This window comes from Macaca thibetana, chromosome 15 (assembly GCF_024542745.1).
Source record: "Macaca thibetana thibetana isolate TM-01 chromosome 15, ASM2454274v1, whole genome shotgun sequence".
Lineage (NCBI taxonomy): Eukaryota > Metazoa > Chordata > Mammalia > Primates > Cercopithecidae > Macaca > Macaca thibetana.
In genome coordinates this window covers 9829303-9849071 of record NC_065592.1, presented here as the reverse complement: position 1 = coordinate 9849071, position 19769 = coordinate 9829303, and the positions used below count along the sequence as shown (strand labels likewise).

The following is a 19769-nucleotide window of genomic DNA, read 5'->3' as shown; positions in this document are numbered from 1 at the left end:
TCCCGCATCCGGCCCATTTACTTTCATTTATTTGTAACATTCCTTTCCTTGAATGTCTCACAATGTATTTATTCCACCTTGTACAGACATTTGCATTGTTTCCAGTTTGTCTATTAGGAATCTTGCTGCTGTGAACATTCTTGTACCAATATGTTATGTATATCTGTTGGAGATGTAGCGAGGAGTACCATTGCTGGGTCACAAAGCATGCACACATTCAGCTTGGGTAGTCGTGGTATGCAGTTTTCCGCTGCAGTTGTACCGTTCTACCTTCTATTAGCTGTTGTGCTTTTGATTTTGCCTTACTCATTTTTATGCCCTGACAGACCCCCAATGACAGTGGCCTTTGCCACCCCCAGACAAGTGGCTTTCTAAAAATTCTTCTGGGTTGGGCGCGGTGGCTCACACCTGTAATCCCAGTACTTTGGAGGCTGAAACAGGCGGATCACTTGAGGTCAGGAGTTCAACAACATGGTGAAACCCCATCTCTACTTAAAATACAAAAATTAGTCACGCGTGGTGGCAGGCGCCTGTAACCCCAGCTACTCAGGAGGCTGAGGCAAGAGAACAGCTTGAACCTGGGAGGTGAGCCAAGGATCATGGCACTGCACTCTAGTCTGGACGACAGAGTGAGACTCTTTCTATAAATAAATAAATAGTAAAAATTCTTGTGGTCTGGTGTGGTGGCTCGTGCTTGTAATACCAGCACTTTGGGAGGTTGAGGTGGGCAGTTGGCTTGGGACCATGAGTTGGGAGACCAGCCTGGGCAACGTGGCCAAACCCTGTGCCTACTAAAAATACAAAAAATTAGCCACCCATAGGGCGACATCTGTAGTCCCAGCTACTCAGGAGGCTGAGGTGGGAGGAACACCTGAGCCTGGGAAGTTGAGGCTGCAGTGAGCCATGATCACTAATGTACTTGAGCCTCGGAGACAGGATGGGACCTTGCCTTAAAAAAAAAAAAAAAAGTCGGCCGGGCGCGGTGGCTCAAGTCTGTAATCCCAGCACTTTGGGAGGCCGAGACGGGTGGATCACGAGGTCAGGAAATCGAGACCATCCTGGCTAAGACGGTGAAACTCCATCTCTACTAAAAAATACAAAAAACTGGCCGGGCGTGGTGGCTCAAGCCTGTAATCCCAGCACTTTGGGAGGCCGAGACAGGCGGATCACAAGGTCAGGAGATCGAGACCAGCCTGGCTAATACGGTGAAACCCCGTCTCTACTAAAAAATACAAAAAACTAGCCGGGTGAGGTGGCGGGCGCCTGTAGTCCCAGCTACTCGGGAGGCTGAGGCAGGAGAATGGCGTAGACCCGGGAGGCGGAGCTTGCAGTGAGCTGAGATGCGGCCACTGCACTCCAGCCTGGGCGACAGAGCGAGACTCCGTCTCAAAAAAAAAAAAAAAAAAAAATACAAAAAACTAGCCAGGCGAGGTGACGGGCGCCTGTAGTCCCAGCTACTCGGGAGGCTGAGGCAGGAGCATGGCGTGAACCCGGGAGGCGGAGCTTGCAGTGAGCTGAGATCCGGCCACTGCACTCCAGCCTGGGTGACAGAGCAAGACTCCGTCTCAAAAAAAAAAAAAAAAAAGTCTTTTTTTTGAGACAGGGTCCCACTCTGTCGCCCAGGCTGGAGTGCAGTGGCACAATCTCGGCTCACTACAACCTCCGCCTCCCAGGTTCAAGTGATTTTCCTGCCTCAGCCTCCCCAGTAGCTGGGATTACAGGTGCCCGCCACCAAGCCCAGCTAAAATAAACCTCTTCTAACTCTTAACTTGTATCCCTTTCTAAAACAAGTGAAAAGTGAATAAATACTCCAAGCCTCCAAAGATTCCTGCTTTTCCCTCTTCCTTTGTAATTCTTTCTTTTTTCTTTTCTTTCTTCCTTTCTTTTTTTTTTAATGCAGGCATCTAATTCCTTTGTAATTCTTGATTGGGAAACCTTTTTTTCAACATTAATCTATCCCTTCAAGCAGAGACAAGGGAGGTCAGGAAGGAGTTAGCTAGACCGGGCGGTGGGGGTGTGGTTTACTGAGGAATGTTCCAAGCTTAGGTGAGGCAATAGCACGTGTTTAAATCTTCTGGAGGCCAAAGAAAAAAAAAAAAAAAGAGGATAAGTTCTCAGTAGGGGCAGGCCTGTCTACCTGGGGGTTTGGGAACGAACTGGGGGATAGGCTGCAGGGGTTTACATGAAACCAGGAGGTATAGAAAGCACAGGACTGCTTTCAAGGAAGAACTTGCCCCCTCCCCCAAAGCCAAGAGTGCCCCTGCAGAGCGAGGCAGAGAGCAACTAAAAGAAATTTCTCCTGATTGGAGGGTGGGTGGGATGAGGCTGGGGGAGGGGGCTGGGGTGTGTGTCCCACTGTCATGTAAATATCCCTTCCAGGCAGGGCGGCTCCAGTGCAGATTTAAACCGCTGGCACCTGGGGCAGTCTCAGAGTTCAGCCTGCTTCCGGACGGGTGAGGAGACTCGTGGTCTGGTTCTAGGACTTCCCTAACAGCATGGCCCCTAAACGCCAGTCTCCACTCCTGCCTCAAAAGAAGAAACCAAGACCACCGCCTGCTCTGGGACCGGAGGAGACATCAGCCTCTGCAGGCTTGCCGAAGAAGGGAGGTATGTTTCTGCGCTAAGTTTTATTGGAGATTTAAGGGATTTGCAAGGATTGACTCTCTGATTTTTCCCCCCCAATCCCTCTTGAGATGTGACCCCTAAGCGCCCCTGAAGGGTTTTAAGCCTGGGATGGTGGATTAAGTTTACGTGAAGAACCAGAAGGGACTAGACTGGGAGAACGGGAGTGCACGGGAGCTCATCCCTGCCCCCAACTCAACACTGACCCCTGAGCTTGTCTCCCCAGCCCCCAAACTTCCTCCTCTGGGGGTCCCTTTCTTGGCAAGGGGCACTGCCAGCCAGCCTGAGGCCCCTCCTTCACCCCCCACATCCAGTCAAATGCCCGATTCCTGGTGGTTCTACCTCAGTATCTCTCAGATCTGTCCACCTCTCTCTCTGTTCTTGCTGCCGACGGCGGCCCACAACTCTGGCCTGAATCTCTGCCACCTCCTCATCTTGGCTTCCAGCTTCCTCCTCCTCCCCTTCAGCCTGAGCATAGCCAATCACGTGGCCCACTCCCCGGCTTAAACCCCTCCCTTGCCTCCCCACGTCCTCCAGGTGCTCAGAAACTTCTGGGGCCCGCCCACCCGGTCCCCGCCGACCTCTCTGGGTTCACACTCCTGAGACTCCCCACCTGGGGGCCTCCCTCAATGTGGTACCCTTCACCTTGACCTCCTGGGACTCTACGCTCTGACCTCGGGGCCTAGATACCCACTTGTCCTCTCCTTACCTGTGTACCACCTCCAGCTCTCTGCTGGAAAGTCACTTCCTGCGGGCATCGTGTGAGCCCCAGCACTTGGGAGTTAGGAGTCCCAGAGTCAGGCTGCCCTACCCTCTTGTCATTACATTATAACCAGCAGTTTCATGCGTGCCCTTCCCCCCTTTAAACTCAGAGGTGAGGGCTGCATTTTGGGACACATAGCTGGAGCTGGATACACAGTTGACTGTTCTGGTGATCAGGTCTGGCTCCTAGGGGAGGGTTGTGGTGGAGACTTCGTGGGCTGGGTGTGGATAGGCCCAGGGCCTGCAAGCAAGCAGGAAGCTTTGATTGGCTGAGGGCAGGCGACTCTTATGGAAGAAGCACTGACTAAGAGTCCTGCCTCAGGGCTCAGTGTGGACCCTTTTCTTCCACATGGGATGCGGAGACCTCCTGCCCAGCTTGAAACCTACCTTGCTGGGTGAGTCACGTAAAACAACCTGTGCTTGTTTTCTCTTCTGTAAAATGGGATCCACAGTACCGATCTCCAGGCTTGCTGTGATTTGAAATCTAAGGGGAAGCACTAGACAGCGCCTAGCACATCATCAGTGCTCTAGAGCGCACTGTGAGCAGCAAAATGTGGATGAGTCTTCCTAGTCTCCTTCCAGTGAGCTTCCTGGGAGCATTAACAGGACTGGAAGGGATGGAAAGGTGTGAGGGGGTTCATCTAAACCCAAATAACAGCTCCTGCTGCTTAGTAGGCACTGATGGCGTGCCAGGAGCTGTGCCAAGCACTTCTCTATCCTGACAGCCGTATGCTGTGGACATCCCAATTTTACAGATCAGAACAGGAGGCTCAAAGAGATGTGTGTGTTGTAGGGGGAGATGTTCCAGGCTCTGGAGATTTGTTGGTCTGTGCCTGGGACATTGCAGCACTGTGGGGAATGCCAGCCTCTCTCTGTTCCAGTGTTTCTGGCGGTGGGGTTCTGTCCTCTTCAAAGGGAGCCGGGGGCCAGGTGCGGTGGCTCATGCCTGTAATCCCAGCACTTTGGGAGGCCGACGTGGGCAGATCACCTGAGGGCAGAAGTTTGAGACCAGCCTGGCCAACATGGCTAAACCCTATTTCTACCAAAGACAGTTAGCCAGGCGTGATGGCGCACGCCTGTAATCCCAGCCCCTTGGGGGGCTGAGGCAGGAGAATCGCTTGAACTCCCGAGTGAGCAGTGAGCCGAGTTCGTGCCATTGCACTCCAGCCTGGGCGACAAGAACAACAACAACAAAAGAAAACAACCAGAGGGGCCAGGAAGGGGAGGAGAGAGGAGAGGGAGGAATTCTGAGTGAGGGGGGAGGCCAAGGAGAGAGAATGCAGAGCTACTGGCATTGGAGACGGGGAGAGAGCAGAGTCCTAAGTGTGGATGAACAACCTCTCAGTGTGCCCCCAGCTCGTCCGTGTTTACTGACACCCCTGGCCCTTTTGCTTTCTCTTTCTCTTCAACTTCCTAGTGTGCTCCTCACATTTATCTTGAGAAGCACTGTGTGGGGAAGGGCAGGAAAAGAGGGGCAGGGAGGGTTGGGAGGCTAGAAAGGGAAACTGAAAGCCCACTCCCCCGTCAGAAGGCATTACAGGGTTCCCTGGGACCCCTGCAGGTGCTTGGGAAACAGGCAGATCAGGCACTCAGGAGATGTTGTGGGTCAGGAGTGACCCTGTGGGTCAGGCTTTGAGGATGGAAGCAGCAGCCCTTGGCATAGTGTTCTCAGACAGACTCAGCCCAGGAGTGGGTCGTGAAATCACTTTGGTGGGGTGTGCCCTGCATTTTAAATAGGAAATTAGAATCACACCACCTTTGGTAAAGGTAAGTTTTGGTTTGTGTGTGCTAGGTCATGATGTCAAAAGTACTTCTAACTAACTGTTGGTCACATTAAAAAAAATTGAGGCGGGGTGCGATGACTCACTCTTGTAATCCCAGAGCTCTGGGAGGCTGAGGCTGAAGGATGGTTTGAGCTCAGGAGTTTGAGACCAGCCTGGGCAACATGATGATACCTCGTCTGTACAAAAGATAAAATAAAAAATTAGCTAGGCAAGGTGGCAGTGGTGCTTGCCTGTGGTCCCAGCTACTCAGAAGGCTGAGGTGGAAGGATCCCCAGAGCCCAGGAGGTCAAGGCTGCAGTGAGCCAAGGTTCTGGGCGACAGAGAGACCCTGTCTCATAATAATAATAATAAAATAAAAATAGAAAAACTGTTTTAAGGTAAGGGCTTTGTCCATTGCTACTTGGTTTAGAATCTTGGTTCTGTCACTTGCAACTAAGTTTAGTTTATGCTGGGCACGGTGGGTGGCTCATGCCTGTAGTCCCAGCACTTTGGGAGGCTGAGGTGGGCAGATCACCTGAGGTCAGGAGTTTGAGACCAGCCTGGCCAACATGGTGAAACCCTGTCTCTACTAAAAAATACAAAAATTAGCTTGTTGTGGTAGTGGGTGCGTGTAATCCCAGATACTCAGGAGGCTAAGGCCCTCACTTAGCCTCCTGTCTAAGACATGCGCTGTCTTGAACATAAAAGATGTTGCTTGAACTTTAAGAGCTGATAGTGGGCTGGGCACAGTGGCTCATGCCTGTAATCCCAGCACTTTGGGAGGCAGAGGCAGGCAGATCACCTGAGGTCAGGAGTTTGAGACCAGCCTGGCCAATATGGTGAAAACCTCTCTACCAAAAATACAAAAATTAGCAGAGCGTGGTGACACACATCTGTAATCCCAGCAACTCAGGAGGCTGAGGCAGGAGAATCACTTGAACCCAGGAGATGGAGGTTGCAGTGAGCTGAGATGGCGCCACTGCACTCCAGCCTGGAAGACAGAGTGAGTCTCAAAAAAAAAAAAAAAAAAAAAAAAAAAAGAGCCAATAGTAAAGTCTGAGTCTGGAAGGCAGAATTCCAACACCACGTTCTGGTTAAAAATGTCCAAAGAGGCCGGGCACGGTGGCTCAAGCCTGTAATCCCAGCACTTTGGGAGGCCGAGACGGGTGGATCATTAGGTCAGGAGATCGAGACCATCCTGGCTAACACGGTGAAACCCCGTCTCTACTAAAAAAATACAAAAAAAAAAAAAACTAGCCGGGCGAGGTGGTGGGCGCCTGTAGTCCCAGCTACTCCGGAGGCTGAGGCAGGAGAATGGGCTAAACTCGGGAGGCGGAGCTTGCAGTGAGCTGAGATCCGGCCACTGCACTCCAGCCTGGGCCACAGAGCGAGACTCCGTCTCAAAAAAAAAAAAAAAAAAGTCCAAAGAGAGATTTCAGGTATTTTTTGTTTTTGTTTTAGAGACAGGGTCTTGCTCTGTCACTCAGGCTTCAGTGCAGTGGCTGCATTGGGGCTCCCTGAAGACTGGTACTCCTGGACCCAAGGGATCCTCCTGCCTTGGTCTCCCAAAGTGTTGGGATAACAGGAGTAAGCCACTGCGTGGCCAGGATTTGAAACTGGCCAGCGTATCACTAAAATCAACAAATGGTGCTGGCCGGGAGTAGTGGCTTACACCTGCAATCCCAGCACTTTGGGAGGGCGAGGTGGGTGGGTCACCTCAGGTCAGTAGACCAGCCTGGCCAAGGTGGTGAAAATCCGTCTCTACTAAAAATACAAAAATTAGCCAGTCGTGGTGGCACGTGCCTGTAGCCCCAGTTACTCGGGAGGCCGAGGCAGGAGAATTGCTTGAACCCGGGAGGCGGAGCTTGCAGTGAGCCGAGATTGCGCCACTGCACTCCAGCCTGGGGGACAGAGCAAGACTACTACCGTCTCAAAACAAACAAATGCTACTAATCAGGGTTTTTTCAGGCTTTTTGTGGTTCATGTCTTGGGGCGTTAGAGGGACAGAGTGTGGGGCATCCGCATTACTTGAAAAGTATTATTTAAACAAAATGCTTCTGCCCTCCTTAGTGGTGCAGAGCTTTGACTCTCAAATAGACCTTGTTGGCCCCTTTCATCTCTGGGAACAGAATACCGCCTATCGCATGGGGCTGTTGTGGGGCCTCGGTGAGATAACCGTGCCATGCGCTGCTGAAAGTGGCACTTAACGCTCAGTCTGATTCTTGCAGGGACTGGGCACTGCGGACTAATGTGGTACTCCCTGCCTTCACAGGACTTCGAGTTTAATGTGGCTTCAGTGTCGTAACGTTTATCATTTCATAACAGAAACGGGTTCAGAGAGGAAGGGTGACTTGCTCAAGGGTACAAGCTTGCTGGGCAGGGCTTGGACTAAAACCCAGGAATGGCCCTGCGCGCGGACTACACAGCCTGGGGCTTCCCACACGAGCCCGAGTTTGAGTCCGATCGGCAGTTCCCCATCTGGCATCCAGGATGGGGTGCCCCCTGCTTTCTCCACGAAGTGGAAGGCGCCAAGAGGCCGGGTGGAATTCGGGGCCCCCACGCGAGGCCGGGCCTGTACTTTCGGGGTGGTGGGCGCCCCGCTCCCGGTGCCCCGTGGAGCAGGGAAGCCGCTCGCTCACCACGTGACGCCCCGGCCGGGGCACCCGCGCCTCCGCGCGAGGCCCCGCCCCCCGGCCTGCCGCGCGCCAGTGTCCTGGGTCGGGCCTGAGAGGGGAGAGCGGGGGAGGGGACGCGGCGCGGGGGGCGGCCGTGCGTCGCCGCGCGCCTTCCTCCCGCCTCTCGCCCGGCCCTGTGTCTCCGCGCCGCAACTCCGCCCCCTCATCCCGCCGCCCAGGCCAATGGCGCCGCGGCGCGAGCCTCCCCGGCCGGAGGCGGAGCATCCGCGCGGGGCCTGGCGCGCCTGCGCCCTGCGCCCGCCCCTCGCCGTAGGAGGAGGTGGAGGAGGAGGCGGCTCGGGAGAGCTAGCAGCGAGCTGGCTGGAGCGCCGAGCGCGAGTGAGGGAGCCGAGCCACCCGCCGCCGCCGCCGCCTCCGCCTCCCCTCCGCTAACAGGAGCCCGGGCCGGGGCCCGGCACGCCGCCCCAGCCCGTCCCTCGGCGTCAGGCCGCGAGGGCAGCGCGCGCGAGCGAGCGAGGGGGAGGGAGAGCGAGCGAGCGCCGGGAGGAGGCGGCCGGACCGAGCGGGCGCCCGCGCGTGTGGCGTGAGGGGAAGCCGCCTGCCCGCCCCCTTCGCCTTCCCTTCTCTCCCCCTCCCCGCTCCCCCCCCGACCGCGGAGCAGCACCATGTCGGCGCCGGCGGCCAAAGTCAGTAAAAAGGAGCTCAACTCCAACCACGACGGGGCCGACGAGACCTCAGGTGAGAGCGGCGAGCCCGGGGGCCGGCCCGCCCGCGCCGCCATCTTCGCCGCCCGCCCCGGCCGCAGGCCGCCGGCGGGGCCCGGGGCGCGCGCGGGGGGGCGCCGGGCGGGGGGGTGCGGCGCGGCCGGCTGGGGCCCGCGGACTCGGGGCCCTTTTTTGTGCGAGGCCGGGCCGGGGGCCTGGGTGGCGCCGCGGCGGCGGCCGGCGCTGCGAGGCGGGGGCGCTGCGGCCTGCTCGGCGCGGGCGGAGGAGACCCCCCCTTCCTCTCCCCCCTCCCTCGCTCTCCTCCCCCTCCCTCCCTCCCGAGAAGCCTCTCTTTATTGTGCTCCGCCATGATGCCTCGCTCCCATCAGCCGCCGCCGCCGCCACATGGTGCGGCCGGACGCGGCCCCGCGCCCGACCTCCCGCGCGGTTCCGCTTCGCGCCCGGCCCGCGGCGGCGCCCCCGGCACCCCCGCCCAGAGGCTGGCCCCGGCGGGGCTTCTGCCTGGAGCTGGGGCTGGGTGGGGGCGCGGGGAGCACGCGGCCGGCCGCGCGCTGGGCCTTGGCCGGCCGGGAGGATGCTCTGGCCGGCCTGGGCGCACTCCCCACGTGGGGCGGCCGCCCCGTCGCACCAGCGTGCGGAGAAACCTGGCGCCGCGACCAGTGTATCGGGGGTCTTGGAAATGGCTAAGAAAGCTGGCCTCTGCCAAGGAGGCTCTCGCCAGGGGGGCTGCCAATCCCGGGATGGTTACCGGAAATGAACCGCGCGATCTGGCCCCTTCACACCCACTTAGCTTTGTAGGGGGGTTGTAGTCTTTACAGGACAAAAGGGCACCTATTCCAGAGCACACCCCCTTTTTTTCCTCTCCCTTCTGTGCCTCACTGCTTTCTGATCTAATATTTGCTCCCAGTAAGTGCTCCAAAGTCGTGTGGGGCCGTATCTGAGGTCCGCCCGCCTGAATTGGGTTGGAGGGGTTCCTGCTTTGAGAAGGTGAGGGCCAGTGTGTAGGATGGTGCCCGGTGCCTTTCCAGTCTTTGTAGGCGTGTCTGGTGTCTTCATTGTAATAGCAGAGTCGTCAACTTTCTATGAAAGGTAGTTTTGCCTTGATAGGTGGTAGTCGTGGCCTAATTTGTATCATTGTCATGGCTTTAGTTTCCATATTCTAGTTAGCAGCTGCTACTGTTCTCTTGCAAGTGTATAATGTGAAATAATAAACGTGAAGACTTCTGAATAAGGTTATTCTGTATCTTTCATAGTAGAAACCTTAAGGATCGGTCTGTTGTAGTGAAACTCTTTAAAAAGGCGCTATAGAAAACCAATTTCTGAGTAACCCAGCAGACAGCATGACTTGTGAATGGTCTTTTAATTAAATAGAAATTTGTCAGCTACAAGCATGAACATGTGGAACACTTACCTTTGTAGTAGGCGTTTTTGTTTTAATGGCTTTTGGAATATTATAGTATTGACATCTGGAAAACTAGGTACATTTATTGTAGAATTTTAAGTTTTTTGCTCCTTTTTTTTGCAGAAAAAGAACAGCAAGAAGCAATTGAACACATTGATGAAGTACAAAATGAAATAGACAGGTAACATTTTTCTTAATATACTTTGGATAAATTTTCTGAGATGTGTCTAATGGCCCGGTAATAATTGAAGCTGTGGTCAGATCTATCCACTGTCAAAGGGGAAATGATTCTAACTTGGTTGGAAATACTTACGTAGATTCAGTGTTTTTTGGTGAAGTGATTGTACAAAGTGTTTGATGAAAGTACATTGACCTTACAAGGTTTGGGTTTGCTTTCAAAGACTAAAAATTGCAGTGTAGGTCTGAATTGCAGTGTAGGTCTTCTGATGGTTTAGCAGTGTGGCATCAGTGGTTGCTCTAACTTGCCTTACAACTTTGTTACGGAATTAGCCACTTTATTTAGAAATTGTGCTTGAGGGAAACAATTGAAATGGGACTGGAAATAGAATGGGTGAAGTAAATACACGCAATGTTACCAGAGTGTTGAGTTTGGGCACTCTTAATAGTCATTATTACTGAGTGTTTATTGATAAATCAGACAAAATTGCCATCTTAGTTTTGATTTGAGTGTTTAAACTAAGTGATAATGGTTATTGTAATTTAGTATTTTGCATGGTTCTAAAGCTAGTAAGTAAATATACACATCTGTAATCTGAAGCAATTTTTTAATTTGTTAAATACTATCATTATCAACATCTCTTTTCATTTGCTTCAGACTTAATGAACAAGCCAGTGAGGAGATTTTGAAAGTAGAACAGAAATATAACAAACTCCGCCAACCATTTTTTCAGAAGAGGTCAGAATTGATCGCCAAAATCCCAAATTTTTGGGTAACAACATTTGTCAACCATCCACAAGGTATGTTTTGGACAGAGCATTATTAAAGGATAAATGGTGTTTCTTAGAATGGAGGAAGCTTGGTGAAGACTTAGTCCAACATGTTGGGTCACATGCAACAAAGACAGGCTGGGTGCAGTGGCTCACACCTGTAATCCCAGCACTTTGGGAGGCTGAGATGGGTGGATCATTTGAGGTCAGGTTGGAAACCAGCTTGGCCAACACGGTGAAACCCTGTCTCTACTGAAAATACAAAAAAATATGCTGGGCGTGGTAGCGCACACCTGTAATCCCAGCTACTTGATACTTGGGAGGCTGAGGCAGAAGAATCGCTTGAACCCAGGAGGGGGAGGTTGCAGTAAGCCGAGATTGTGCACCATTGCACTCCAGCCAGGGTGACAAGAGCCAGACAGTGTCTCAAAAAAAAAAAAAACTCAGAAGATGGGAAAAGACTTGCAGCTACTGCTTTCTATTCTGTTTAGGAGAAGCTATATTCTAATTGCTTGATGAAAGATAGTGACAGTCTGACATTGAGCAATTGCCTTTAGTTAATAATGGGTTTATAAAACCAAAGATTCTAAGTTTGGAAAAATTTTAAAGGGATCAGTTAAATTGTTGTTAGTGTATGCCTGTTGAAAATTCAACTGACCTGTAATTTTCTGGCCTAGTGTCTGCACTGCTTGGGGAGGAAGACGAAGAGGCACTGCATTATTTGACCAGAGTTGAAGTGACAGAATTTGAAGATATTAAATCAGGTTACAGAATAGATTTTGTAAGTATCTCTAACTTAATCTTGTTTGCCACTGTGGAATTTAATGTGAGCTTTGGTTGGACCTGTTCATATTTCATATCTTTCAATTTCAGTATTTTGATGAAAATCCTTACTTTGAAAATAAAGTTCTCTCCAAAGAATTTCATCTGAATGAGAGTGGTGATCCATCTTCAAAGTCCACCGAAATCAAATGGAAATCTGGAAAGGTATGCTTTGAGGAATTATTTGACAAAAATAGCATTTTACCTATTTCACTTTAGTTTTAACCGCTTACAAGTGCTTGATACGTTGGTAATGTGGCTAAATAGAAAACCTTAAAATATATAAAACGTTCCAGTGTGCTGAAGCCAAATATTAGAATAGTTTAAGTTCTCATTAGATGTTACAGATGTAGGCAGGAAGATCTCTTGAGCCTAGGAGTTTATCCTGGGCAACATAGACCCTTCAAAAAAAAAGAAACAACAAAAAAGAGAAAATTTAGCCCAAGTTTAAGAATTGAGAACTGGGGCTGGGCGTGGTGACTTATGCCTATAATCCCAGCACTTTAGGAGACTTAGGTGGGCAGATCACGAGGTCAGGAGATAGAGACCATCCTGGCTAACATGGTGAAACATGGTCTCTATTAAAAGTACAAAAAAGTAGCTGGGCGTGGTGGGGGGCACCTGTAGTCCCAGCAACTCAGGAGGCTGAGGCAGGAGAATGGTGTGAACCCGGGAGGCGGAGCTTGCAGTGAGCTGAGATTGTGCCACTGCAGTCCAGCCTGGGCAACGGAGCAAGACTGCGTTTTTTAAAAAAAAAAAAAAAGAGAGAACTGGACTAAATTTTTTGTTGTTGTTTTTTCTGCAATGGTGACTGAGCTCTTCAAATGGCTTGCCATTTCTCAAAATCATTTACATCCGTATTTAGGTAGTAAGACATAATTTAGATATTTGAGCTGTGTTGTGCTAGTGGCTGTTACAGTGGAAGAAATTTTATGGAAAACCAAATTTAGTTGATACTATTTCTACCTGCTGTACAGTTTTATAATTGCTCTTAGGTAATAATAATAGTGTATATAGTATACTGCTTTTTTTTTTTTTTTTTTTTTGCTGAGCTTTTGGGGAAAATCTTATTTTTTAAATTATAGGGAGTTTTGGTGTTATAGAGAGATTGTATCAAAAGCTCTTCCGGTATTCATTTAGGATTTGACGAAACGTTCAAGTCAAACGCAGAATAAAGCCAGCAGGAAGAGGCAGCATGAGGAACCAGAGAGCTTCTTTACCTGGTTTACTGACCATTCTGATGCAGGTGCTGATGAGTTAGGAGAGGTCATCAAAGATGATATTTGGCCAAACCCATTACAGTACTACTTGGTGAGTTGAAATACTCATTTATTCAAAGTTGGACTTGTCTCAGTTTAAAAATGAGTCCTTACGAGTCCTTACACTGTGGTGTTTTTTTAAGGTTCCTGATATGGATGATGAAGAAGGAGAAGGAGAAGAAGATGATGATGATGATGAAGAGGAGGAAGGATTAGAAGATATTGATGAAGAAGGGGATGAGGATGAAGGTGAAGAAGATGAAGATGATGATGAAGGGGAGGAAGGAGAGGTAAAAGAAAATTTGGCTAACCCCGCAAAGATAACCTTTAAAGAATTCACCATGTTGGCCGGGCGCGGTGGCTCAAGCCTGTAATCCCAGCACTTTGGGAGGCCGAGACGGGCGGATCACGAGGTCAGGAGATCGAGACCATCCTGGCTAACACCGTGAAACCCCGTCTCTACTAAAAATACAAAAAAAACTAGCCGGGCGAGGTGGCGGGCGCCTGTAGTCCCAGCTACTCCGGAGGCTGAGGCAGGAGAATGGCGTAAACCCGGGAGGCGGAGCTTGCAGTGAGCTGAGATCCGGCCACTGCACTCCATCCAGCCCGGGCTACAGAGCAAGACTCCGTCTCAAAAAAAAAAAAAAATTCACCATGTTATTTTGGGGGTTGTATATATAGTGTGGTAGAACTGACCAGAACTGATTGTGGAAAAAATAAGCCATTTTGTTGTTCAAGAATTAAGGAAATGTTTGATAAGCATGTGGTACTAATGTTTAACTAGTTGGGTTTTCTTTGTTTGTTTGTTTTGGTTAGTCTTATGACCACCCAAGCTTGTTTTTCTCTAGCCAGTACTTAAGCAATATAGGCAGTGTAGCTGGTCAAATTCTGACATCTCTGAAATAATAAAGCTTTACATATTTTCGACAAACTGCACAATTCCTGAATAGTCGAATTAGGATAGGTTGGTTTTATTTCGGATTATTTGATCTGAAATGTGCCTGATTTGGTTAGAACTGAAAAGTTACTAATAAGCAACATCAACACGGGTGTTTCCTTCGAACAGATGCAGCTGACTTACAGGTTTAGAAACTGGAGTGCCCCCAGGGCATATGTTCTATGGGGTCCATTGTGGTCCATGTGAAAGCAAGTCTCAGCATTAATTGTGAAGATTAACTGCCCACTTTTTCTTTCAGGAGGATGAAGGAGAAGATGACTAATAGAACACTGATGGATTCCAACCTTCCTTTTTTTAAATTTTCTCCAGTCCCTGGGAGCAAGTTGCAGTCTTTTTTTTTTTTTTTTTTTTTTTTCCTCTTGTGCTCAGTCACCCTGTTCTTGAGGTCTCTTTTCTCTACTCCATGGTTCTCAACTTATTTGGGGGGAAATACCTTGAGCAGAATACAATGGGAAAAGAGTCTCTACCCCTTTCTGTTCGAAGTTCATTTTTATCCCTTCCTGTCTCAACAAAAACTGTATGGAATCAACAGCACCGAGCTCTGTGGGAAAAAGAAAACCCTGCTCCCTTCGCTCTGCTGGAGGCTGGAGGGTGCTAGGCCCCTGTGTAGTAGTGCATAGAATTCTAGCTTTTTCCTCCTTTCTCTGTATATTGGGCTCAGAGAGTACACTGTGTCTCTATGTGAATATGGACAGTTAGCATTTACCAACATGTATCTGTCTACTTTCTCTTGTTTAAAAAAAGAAAAAAAACTTAAAAAAATGGGGTTATAGAAGGTCAGCAAAGGGTGGGTTTGAGATGTTTGGGTGGGTTAAGTGGGCATTTTGACAACATGGCTTCTCCTTTGGCATGTTTAATTGTGATATTTGACAGACATCCTTGCAGTTTAAGATGACACTTTTAAAAATAAATTCTCTCCTAATGATGACTTGAGCCCTGCCACTCAATGGGAGAATCAGCAGAACCTGTAGGATCTTATTTGGAATTGACATTCTCTATTGTAATTTTGTTCCTGTTTATTTTTAAATTTTCTTTTTGTTTCACTGGAAAGGAAAGATGATGCTCAGTTTTAAACGTTAAAAGTGTACAAGTTGCTTTGTTACAATAAAACTAAATGTGTACACAAAGGATTTGATGCTTTTCTCTCAGCATAGGTATGCTTACTATGACCTTCCAGGTTTGACTTGTATAACATCACTGTCAAACTTTGTCACCCTAACTTCGTATTTTTTGATACGCACTTTGCAGGATGACCTCAGGGCTATGTGGATTGAGTAATGGGATTTGAATCAATGTATTAATATCTCCATAGCTGGGAAACGTGGGTTCAATTTACCATTGGTTTCTGAAAGTGTTCACATCATTTGGGATACCAGATTGCTCAATACTTTTCTGGGTATATTGTGCCCTTGATTTTTATCTCCAAGTGGCAGTTTTTAAAATTGGCCTTTTACCTGGATATAAAGTAATAGTGCCTGCCACCACCATCCAACAGACCTGGTGCTCTAATGCAAAGTTATACGTGGGACAGTTGCTGGCATGTCTTCATTGGCTGTATAAAATGTGGCCAAGAAGATAGGCTCTCAGAAGTCTGTGATGGTTAGCAGTAACTGTCCCTGCTCTCTGGTATAAAGCTCTCAAATGTGACTGTGAATCTGGGTGGGATAAGGGACTCGGCTCTGTCTGCTCAATGCCATTGTGCAGAGAAGCACCCTAATGCATAAGCTTTTTAATGCTGTAAAATATAGTTGCTGAAATTAAATGCCACTTTTTCAGAGGTGAATTAATGGACAGTCTGGTGAAATTCAAAAGCTTTTTGATGTATAAAACTTGATAAATGGAACTATTCCATCAATAGGCAAAAGTGTAACAACCTATCTAGATGGATAGTATGTAATTTCTGCACAGGTCTCTGTTTAGTAAATACATCACTGTATACCGATCAGGAATCTTGCTCCAATAAAGGAACATAAAGATTTTTTTTGGACTGGGGTCATTCTCCTTGTTTTGTAGAGGAATGTTACTTGCTATTGGATTTAGAAATTGTATTTTTTTTGTCTTCACATCATTAGTGACTGGGGAAGCGTGGGCTAGCACTAATGGTATAACTGGTTTAGAAAGCTTTGAGCTGGTCGGTGTACAAGTAAAGGATAAATTCAAATATCTTACTTGGATACAGTTTCTGAGAGGGCGAGTATAGCATTTTCATTTTGAAGTCTCAAAAGGACTTTTTCACTGGCAAGAAAATCCAGTAAGGTGGGTGCTGTTATCTGCAGCTTGAGCTACACATAGTCAGCTGCAGTTCAGATATTTTGAGACGGTATACATTTACATGTGTGAATGTATACAGTTACAGTATATAATAGTTGTCAAAATGGTCCTATACTGTTAACCTCTTAACTGTGCTTAATTTGGAAGTTAAGTTTTATAGGCATGTATAGGAAAAATTGTATGGAGCTTGGTACTCCTGTGGTTTCAGGCAGCCACTGGGGCATCTTAGAATGTATCTCCTTTGGATAAGTGGGGCTACTGTAGTCATTTGAATGAATATCCACAAGCCTGTAATACTTTTTCACACACTTAACAGTGATACTTCAACTAGTGATTTTACATGCTGGTGAGATTCTAGGGCTGTCAGGTTATAGGTCACAAATAATGTTTATTTTGGGGAATGTCAAAAATTGGGAGCCCTTTAAGGTAGTAGTTCACTCTCAACTGTTGTGATATCCTGAGGTGCTCCTAGTATCTGTGAATCTGTAAGAGAACTAGGCTGTGAGAAAGCAAAATGGCAACCTTAATGTACCAAAAAATTTAGTACACAGTAGCCGGCATACCTTGTGTCCAATTGCAAGACGAATTCTTGGGCTGGTCTTTAGTGTGTATTAGAACGGGCTCAGCTCCTTTTCTCAAGGACATTTGAAAATAGAAAATAGAAGCTGGGCACAGTGGCACATACCTGTAATTGCAGTGCTTTGGGAGGCCCGGGCTGAAGCATTGTGTAAGTCCAGGAGCTCTAGGCCAACCTGGAAGACAGGGACATCCCATCACTACCATAAAAAAAAAAAAACGGGTGTGGTGGCACTAGGCTAATTCTAGCTACTTGAGAAGCAGGGGCAGGAGGATCGCCTTAGCCCAGGAGTTTGAGGCTGCACTGAGCTATGACTTTGCCACTGTGCTTCAGCCTGGGTGGCAGAGCAGCAGTAGTTTACTTTTTAATAGGCCTGAGGCAAAGGGCTGCAGAATAGCAAGGACTTTTAAAGTGGAGGGTATGGGCCAACTGTAGTTGGTGACATTGTGTGCTCAGATTCTACCCAGACAAACCAAGATAAAAATGGACTGGTTGTAGGGCCAGGTGTGGTGTCTCACGCCTGTAATCCCAGCACTTTGGGAGGCCGAGGTGGGGAGATCATGAGGTCAGAAGTTTGAGATCAGCCTGGCCAACATGGTGAAACTCTATCTCTACTAAAAGTACAAAAATTAGCCAGGCATGGTGGCATGAGCCTGTAATCCCAGCCACTTGGGAGACTGAGGTAGGAGAATTGTTTGAACCCAGGAGGCAGAGGTTGCAGTGAGCTGAGATCATGCCACTGCACTCCAGCCTGGGCGATAGATTGAAATGGTGTCTCAGAAAAAAAACCAAAAATTGACTGGTTGCAACACTGAGAAGGAAAAAGCTGTATGCATGGAAGGGGGAAAATGTTTCCTCATGCAGTCTGTTGACAAGTTTTAGGTTCCTTTCAGTTGAGTTATAATTTTTGTTTTTTGTTTTTTGAGATGGAGTTTTGCTCTCGTTGCCCAGGCTGGAGTGCAATGGCGCGATCTCCGCTCACAGCACCGGTTCAGGCGATTCTGCCTCGACTTCCCGAGTAGCTGGGATTACAGGCATGCGCCACCATGCCAGGCTAATTTTGTATTTTTAGTAGAGACAGGGTTTCTCCATGTTGGTCAGGCTGGTCTTGAACTCCCGACCTCTGGTGATCCACCTGCCTCAGCCTCCCAAAGTGCTGGGATTACAGGCGTGAGCCGCCGCACCCGGCAAGTTATAGTCTTTTAAGGCCAACTGGCTAGAAAGTTGGTTTGCGCTATTCACAGTCCACTGAATGCTGAACACTAATTTCCTAAGAATTCCAGTCTTTTTTTTTTTTGAGGCGGAGTCTCGCTCTGTTGCCCAGGCTGGAGTGCAGTGGCCAGATCTCAGCTCACTGCAAGCTCTGCTTCCCGGGTTTATGCCATTCTCCTGCCTCAGCCTCCCCAGTAGCTGGGACTACAGGCGCCCGCCACCTCGCCCGGATAGTTTTTTGTATTTTTTTAGTAGAGACTGGGTTTCACCGTGTTAGCCAGGATGGTCTCGATCTCCTGACCTCGTGATCCGCCTGTCTCGGCCTCCCAAAGTGCTGGGATTACAGGCTTGAGCCACCGCACCCGGCCTAAGAACTCCAGTCTTATGAAGTATTATCACCATCAGAAGTAAGATGCAGCTACCTGGTCAAACTCACCCAACAGTCCAGGACTTGGCTTCCCTGTGTAAACGCTCCCCTGTGAAAAACACTCCCCAGGTCGGGTGCGGTGGACCACACCTGTAATCCCAGCACTTTGGGAGGCTGAGGCAGGTGCATCACATGAGGTCAGGAGTTCGAGACTAGCCTGGCCAACAAGGTGAAACCCCATCTCTACTAAAAATATAAAAAATTAGCTGGGTGTGGTGGCACGTGCCTATAGTCCCAGCTACTCAGGAGGCTGAGGCACAAGAATCACTTGGACCTGGGAGGTGGAGGTTGCAGTGAGCCAAAATTGGCACCACTGCACTCCAGCCTGGGTGACAGAGCAAGACTCTGTCTCAAAAAACCAAAACCAAAAACAAAAAGCCACTTTCCAACCAAACTTGGAAAACCATCGAATGCAGCTTCCTTCCTGCACTGAGTGGATAAATGAGCCAGGAGTTGAGATGTGAGCACCCTCCTACGGAGAGTTATCTCAGATTACTCTTGGCTTCCAGAAGTAACATTTAGCCATCACGGCAAATATACTTTTTTTTTTTTTTTTTTTTCTTTTGAGACGGAGTCTCACTCTGTCGCCCAGACTGGAGTACAGTGGCGCGATCTCCACTCACTGCAAGCTCCGCCCCCCGGGTTCACGCCATTCTCCTGCCTCAACGTCCCGTGTAGCTGGGACTACAGGCGCCCGCCACCGCGGCCGGCTAAATTTTTTGTATTTTTAGGAGAGACGGGGTTTCACAGTGTGAGCCAGGATGGTTTTGATCTCCTGACCTCGTGATCCGCCAGTCTCGGCCTCCCAAAGTGCTGGGATTACAGGCGTGAGCCACCGCGCCCGGCCGCAAATACACATTTTAAAGGGTTAATTAGCTGGCTGGACTGACTACACCACTGGATAATTCCTAAAAGGTGCGGAAGCCTTGTTAGTTGGATTCCTGGATTTTTGATCAGCTGAGGTGAGAAGTTGAGGGCTTTTTTACTCCTTTATTTTACTTTTTTAAGAGATGGTGTCGGCCGGGCGCGGTGGCTCACGCCTGTAATCCCAGCACTTTGGGAGGCCGAAGCGGGCGGATCACAAGGTCAGGAGATCGAGACCACCGTGAAACCCCGTCTCTACTAAAAATACAAAAAATTAGCCGGGCGCGGTTGTGGGCGCCTGTAGTCCCAGCTACTCGGGAGGCTGAGCCAGGAGAATGGCGTGAACCCGGGAGGCGGAGCTTGCAGTGAGCCGAGACCGTGCCACTGCACTCCAGCCTGGGCGACAGAGCGAGACTCCGTCTCAAAAAAAAAAAAAAAAAAAAAAAAAAAAGAGATGGTGTCTCACCATGTTGGCCAGGTTGGTCTTGAACTCTTAGGCCTCAAGCAATCCTCCTGCCTCA

General features: G+C 49.2%; 2 protein-coding genes across 3 annotated transcripts in view; one reads left to right on the top strand and one right to left on the bottom strand.

Moving 5' to 3' along the window:
• Positions 1-19769, bottom strand: part of DYNC2I2 (dynein 2 intermediate chain 2) — a 210553-nt gene that overhangs the window by 54734 nt on the left and 136050 nt on the right. The window lies entirely within an intron of this gene.
• On the top strand, positions 1898-15876 carry SET (SET nuclear proto-oncogene). Of its 2 annotated transcripts, none has more exons than XM_050760277.1 (8): positions 1898-2607; positions 10034-10091; positions 10746-10888; positions 11536-11639; positions 11732-11845; positions 12821-12991; positions 13083-13229; positions 14136-15876. In XM_050760277.1, the coding sequence occupies exons 1-8, from the start codon at positions 2496-2498 to the stop codon at positions 14157-14159; spliced, it is 873 nt and encodes a 290-aa protein (XP_050616234.1). In that variant the 5' UTR covers positions 1898-2495; the 3' UTR covers positions 14160-15876. The 2 variants fall into 2 exon arrangements, with proteins under 2 accessions (XP_050616234.1, XP_050616235.1); XM_050760278.1 differs by lacking the exon at positions 1898-2607 and adding an exon at positions 8085-8521.